A 5,952-nucleotide genomic window follows, 5' to 3' on the forward strand; every position below is an offset into this window, starting at 1 on the left:
TCAGTTTGCATCGTAAAAGAAGTGCGCCAAAGGATATCGAATTGTGAACGCGAACATGGCACAACCGAGCTGGAAAATGACCAGCAGTCGGTTTAACCGATCCTCCCTTATCGGCCCAGTGAGGAGGATACAAAAGTTGATGATCGTAAAGTTGTTGCACGTGACCGTTTTTCCGTCTCGGTCAACCTCGCACCGGATCAACCGTAAGTGGTGGAAAATCTGATAGCAAAGGCGTCCGAGGGCGTTCAGCTCATCCACCCGGAACTGAGTGCGGCTGATGTGTAGCAGGTCGGTCGTCGGGTCGTGCTTTGGCATGCGGTGCCGAGGGCACGGGATGAATCGGAACAGCTGTGGCACGGAGTACAGGAAGTTGAGCACCTGCGGGATGAAGAAGAGCAGCACGGTTTTGCTGAAGTGTCCGAGGATGCCGACCACGGCGAACGTCATACCGGAGAGGTAATTAAATGTGTCACCAACGAAAACCTCCGAGGGGTACCTATTGCAACGACAGAGGAAAAAACATACTTTGATTAAACCGGAAATGGAAACGCAATCGTCAGAACAACATGTAGTTATTAAAAAGTAAACAAAGGAGACCCTACTGTCAAAATTGCTTCGCTAGGACTTGTCAAAATGTATAGGGCACTGCGACCAGTGAACTAGACCGTTCATGGTCGACACACGAACCTTAAGTTGACAACACCAGACAACAACAATGACTCATTTTTTGTACGCCGTGCGAAATGGGAGTTCGCGTTTCGCTCGCTAGATGTTGGTTAGTTCATTTATAAAACATCTATCCACGGGCACAGACAAGAGTGATATCGCAAGCCGCCTCCAAGAAAATTGGAGTTGCTTTACAGCTGAAACGTAAGGAAGTGGAATTTTGCCTGGAAGACAAATGAGCACCATATTCAAGTGCATGCGTGATGGCCGATTCGTGAGGAAATGTTAGCAGCAACAGCATCAATTGTGCAGTGACAGTGTGACGCACGGACGAATGGTAAACGCCCTGAAAAATCAATCTAGTTGGCGAGAGGAGTAAGTGTGTGTTCTCGTAGCCCGGAAAAAAGGTGTCTTCTCGGCACATCGTAGTGTTTGGGCAGAATCCCCGACGTGGTCCGGGGAGGGGTGGATCGATCGATCAAACACCTTCCGCGTTGCTTTTTCATCCCTTCGGCAGTGCGGTACCGCTGGCTATACCGAAGGTCCGAGATCGTTGTCTCGGATGTCTCCGGGTGGCAGCAAACGGAAACTGGACGTACGGCTGTTCCTATGGGGTCTTTTTCTGCTGCAAATCTCGCTTATCTGTCTGTTTCTGCTGTTCGGGACGTTGCTCGTGTCCACCGCCGTGGACGATACCAATGGCCAGACAGTTGAGCAGCCGATGGTCGAAAACGATGGGCACGGACAGCGTAAGGCAGGACACCCGCTATCCGATTGGTCCCCGTTTGGAGTACGTTTCATCCCCAATCGAACGTCGACGGCGGCATTGGTGTCGTCGGAAAATGAAGCAGCAGCAGCAGCCGCCGAACAGGGCAACTCGATTCATCTGCACGAGAGACAACCGTGGGTATCTCAAGGCGACGTGCTTGACGACAGTCAGCTGTTGAAAAGGAAACAGCTGCACCCAAGGCATCCAAAATATCGACCGTGGATTCAGCGGGTGATATCACGACCAGAGCGAATGGAGAAATATTTCAGGTATGTACATTAATTTAATTTTGTACGGTTTCATGAAAGTCGGACGGAGTATAAATGTTTTCTTTTTCTCTCAAATTTTAAATAGAAAAGAAATGTTTATCTCTTTTCGTCGTGATTTTATTCGTGGGCCACTTGAAATAAAAACTCTCGTCTAGCCCAGTCGCCTTAGCTCAATGAAGTAAAATCTCTTTGTGAATCCATTTCTCAAATGATTACGTACCATCGTAAATAAATTGCATTTTAAATCTCAGCTCATAATAATTCATGATACACAACGCATCCACCAACAAACTTTTGCGATTGCGTTGATGAGCGAAAATAGCTAGCTGCTGCACATTTGCATCAATTTGCTTCAACTAGCACGATGAGATTGTGCCAAATCTTGGCGCATCGTATAAATTGACTTGTTGATGGTCTCGAACCATACGTCTGCGTGGGGGTGTGGCACGAAAGAGGCGTACAACTGAAATCCATTCCATAATCTGGCACATTTTGTGCCCGTTTCTAAAGTCGATAATGAGGCTAATGGTACTGAAGAGACGTCAATGGCCGTTCGAAGGACGCTAATTGGCTTACCGGGTTTCCGGGTGCCGAATGCACCGAGTGGCCAAATGGGGGGCACTTGACTCGAAGAACTGTTCGATCGTTGAAAATCGTGGTTAAATTGTAGTTAAAAGCTTTAATATTCGTACACATCAAACTAAACAGTTGTTTGTTTCATTTCTAGGACAATTTCCTTCGTTGACTGGCATGGCATTCGCAAACGACGGTTGTGCTTCATCGAAGGCACCCGTGGTAGCGCACAGGTGACTTCGATGGATCAACAGAGGAGTAAAGGCAGCAACAATGAGACTGAACTAATAGATACAGGAAAAGAGGACGTAGTAGACAATGCAAAAGAGCTTAAGAAAGGGAATAAGAAGTCGGCAGCGGCTCCTGACGCAGCAGTGTTAGATACCGATGGAAGTGTTGTGACGATGGGAGAGGACGCTATTAGTCGATGCCGCTGCAATTCCCAGTGGCACGGTACCGACTGTGGCCAACCGGAAGTGATCTGGCGAGCATTCATTACCTCGAAGATTCCGCCACGCGACCAGATGGCCGTTCCGCGAACCGTCGCACGAAACGTCTTCTACATTGTCCAGAGTACGTTCATCAGTGTGGAAGTGCTCGAAATTCAGCTGATGGAGCTAGCCGAGCAGGTAAGTCTGTTCGTTCTCTGCGATCAGACACGAGATCCTAGCGAACCGCCATCGAAGGATGTTTCCATCGCGGATCACCTGGAAGATACCGATTTTCTGCGAACCCTTCGCGATCGATTACTCATCGTGTCGGACGCAACATGCAGCGGGAGGAATGTGTTTCGAAAGCTGCAAAAGTATACGGCAAAAGAATCGATTCGATCGGACGACATTGTGCTGTTGAGCGCAGCAGACGAGATATTGAACCGAAAAGCGGTAGCATACCTCCGGTGGTACGACAACTGGCCACAACCGGTGCGGTTTCGCTTGAAACACAATGTGTATGGCTTTTTCTGGCAGCATGCATGCAACCGTACCGTCATCGGCAGTGCAGCGGTGCAGGTGGGGATGCTACGAGAGGTTTACGGGTCTGATCCGGATCGTCTATTAGCGATCGAGAAGCCGGTAATGTTGATCGGTGATTTAAACCACTTTGGTGGATGGTACTGCCGAAGATGTTACCAACCGGGCTCGATAGTACAGTACTTTGAACATCGCGCCGGCTTATTGTCCACCGTGCCACGGGCCGAGAAAGCGTTAGGGAACAAGAAGAGCGAGCCTCTGCTCTTCCTACCCGATCCCAAGCGGACGAAGGTGTTGAACGAAGAGTACGTTCAGCAGGCAATCGCCAGCGGAAAGGATCTCGAAGATGAAGAGCGCGCACTGGAGCGCTTAAGTCGCCGAACGGACAAGTACTATCAGCCAGAGTACGTGCGGGACAACGGTTGGAAGTTCGATAACATCGTACTGAATCTATTTGCCCGCTGGGATGATAATCTGGCAGAGGACGATTACTTTAGCTAGACACTAACTCTCTGTGTGGACTCTTCTTCCTTTGGTTGTGTACCTGAGTCGCGTGGGAAGGAAGAGGTGTTGTCGCGCAATGCATAAATTAAACGATATCTTCCATCTCCTACTAAGGCAAGGCCAATCATCGATAACCGACATGAACAACACATCACATAATCATCGCAAACTCGCTCCTACTAAAGCAACAACTAGTCAAATATTTGTATCGCTTCAAACCAAAACATAGATGAACCCTTGGAATCTCGGATCGATAGCATAATCATTAACATTATCATCGCCATCGTTCATGACCGTCGTATACGAGACGGTGCCAATGCACACACTACCTATATACATACAGCACCGATCCACGAAGTCAGGGAAAACACCAGAAAATGCGAAATGATAGTTCTCTATCCTCTGGATTCAACTCACAAGTAATATAAACTGATGTATGCGCTGATAAACAGTACTATCAATATTTATATATACACACAAATGTAGAACAATAGACAGAACGATAACGTTAGCGAACAGAGCGGATCTGTTCCCATTGGCATAGAAAAGGAAACGGATTAGTGAATGTGACACCAAGTATTCAGTAGCCCAATCCAATCGGACTGTGTGACTTAATCAGGGGAAAAGGCATTAGCCTTCATTATCGTTTGTAGCCTAGTTGCAGTGTACTCTTCTGAATCACACATGGAATGGCGCTTTGGAGAGTAAAATCATCACGACAGAGGCAAGCATCCGTTGGAAATGTATTAAAATGTGATGGGATCAGTTGGTGGTGTTGCGCCAGATACAAGAAAGCAATTAATGAGGGCAAAGGAAAGGATAAGAAAAATGTGATCGACTGATTCGAGTAGCCTAATGCTTTGAAAAGAAAAGGATTTATAAACTTGTGGAACTGCATAGTTAGTTAGTCATCAACCTTAAGTTATCGTCAATGTAGGTGGAATTAATAATAATGATAATCGTAAAAATATCAGACCCAAACGAAAGCACCCGGGCACCATGACGTTATACGATGTGCCAAGTGTGTCGAAACCCATTGGAGAGAAGATTCTTAAAATGTGTTTTTTACTCAAGTCGTAATTCTATTTTGCAATAATTTTTGCAAATTCCGGAAGGATGATCAATGCATAGAGACTGGAAGCATCGTCGCTAGAGGCACGATTGCTAGTTGTTTGTTTTATAATTTAGGTAAAATTTGCTAAATAAATGATCAACTTTAAAATGAGAAAAACTGTGTTTAAATTCTATATGAAGAAAGGTGATGAAGATAAAGATATTTTTTGCAGTTCTTACCTATTATACCGCCACAAAGCCAGCGTTGCACCAATGTATGGCAGCATGATGTACAGTGAAAACTCGTGTGCATCATTGTGGTGTCCACTGAGAATCTCAATCACGTTGAACACGACAATCGAACCGGCAATAATGAGGGATTGACACACCTCAAGCCCATTGATGCCGGCCAAAATGTTGATCGCGTTCGTGCAGAACACAGCCAGCATTCCCATGAACACGTAGTAAAGCACTCCGATATCGAGCGACTGGCCTAGAAGGGGGCGCACAAGCTTCGGCAAGATCACCGTCGTTGAGTTGAAATTTGTGTAGTAAACCATGAGCAAAGGGAGCGACGCGATTGTCGGTAGGTAAAGTTTGTCCCGCCATCGTAGGTTGAGTACGTCGTCGGCGAATCCCAGCAGAATCATGCAGCAGATGGACAGCATAGCGGCAATGAACTCTACAAACTGTAAGCGAATCGTGAGTGAACTGCTCTTCAGGGCGCGTTATATTGAGGTCGGTAGTACAATCTATACCTTATCGTGAGGAAAATCACCCTTCACTGTGGTGGAAAAATTCCTCAAAAAAGGCACGGGTATAAAGAGGAAAAGTGATACGAGAAATATGCATCCAGTGACAACACCAAAGGCTTCTGGGCTGTGAAACAAGAGAATAGGTGTTGCAATAAGCAATATGCTTTCAAAATTTTGAAATTTCACATCAATACTTACATTTTAGGTTTCGATTTTTTATTCATATCGATGCCGTACAGGTTTGCATTGATAAACATCGGTTTCATCTTTGGTATCAAACTACGCCCCGCCAGGAACGCTCCCGCAGAGATGGCCACATTTAATAACAAAGGAACCGGGAGGGATACTTGCTGTCCCAATATCGTGAACTCAAAGCAGTGTACCAGCGGCAT

The 5,952-nt window shown here is 46.4% G+C and overlaps 2 protein-coding genes across 2 annotated transcripts; one reads left to right on the top strand and one right to left on the bottom strand.

Annotated features, from left to right (window-relative positions):
- Positions 1–5,952, bottom strand: LOC131282656 (UDP-N-acetylglucosamine--dolichyl-phosphate N-acetylglucosaminephosphotransferase). Its single transcript, XM_058312179.1, has 4 exons — positions 5,759–5,952; positions 5,564–5,684; positions 5,046–5,494; positions 1–496 (listed from the first exon to the last, which is right to left on the bottom strand). Exons 1-4 carry the CDS (start codon positions 5,950–5,952, stop codon positions 1–3), a joined length of 1,260 nt encoding a protein of 419 aa, XP_058168162.1.
- LOC131282655 (uncharacterized) lies at positions 1,116–3,980 on the top strand. The gene is made up of 2 exons (XM_058312178.1): positions 1,116–1,704; positions 2,432–3,980. The coding sequence occupies exons 1-2, from the start codon at positions 1,229–1,231 to the stop codon at positions 3,747–3,749; spliced, it is 1,794 nt and encodes a 597-aa protein (XP_058168161.1). The 5' UTR covers positions 1,116–1,228; the 3' UTR covers positions 3,750–3,980.

Source organism: Anopheles ziemanni, chromosome 2 (assembly GCF_943734765.1).
Source record: "Anopheles ziemanni chromosome 2, idAnoZiCoDA_A2_x.2, whole genome shotgun sequence".
NCBI classification, from domain to species: domain Eukaryota; kingdom Metazoa; phylum Arthropoda; class Insecta; order Diptera; family Culicidae; genus Anopheles; species Anopheles ziemanni.

Excerpts from the sequence above, each read along its gene's own strand:
- LOC131282655 (XM_058312178.1), top strand. The coding sequence starts at position 1,229 with ATGTCTCCGGGTGGCAGCAAACGGAAACTGGACGTACGGCTGTTCCTA. Across the intron at positions 1,705-2,431 it reads CGAATGGAGAAATATTTCAG|GACAATTTCCTTCGTTGACT; the intron begins GTATGTACATTA and ends TTTCATTTCTAG.
- LOC131282656 (XM_058312179.1), bottom strand. The coding sequence starts at position 5,952 with ATGCCGCTGGTACACTGCTTTGAGTTCACGATATTGGGACAGCAAGTA. Across the intron at positions 5,685-5,758 it reads AAAAAATCGAAACCTAAAAT|CCCAGAAGCCTTTGGTGTTG; the intron begins GTAAGTATTGAT and ends CTTGTTTCACAG. Across the intron at positions 497-5,045 it reads GCTTTGTGGCGGTATAATAG|GTACCCCTCGGAGGTTTTCG; the intron begins GTAAGAACTGCA and ends TCGTTGCAATAG.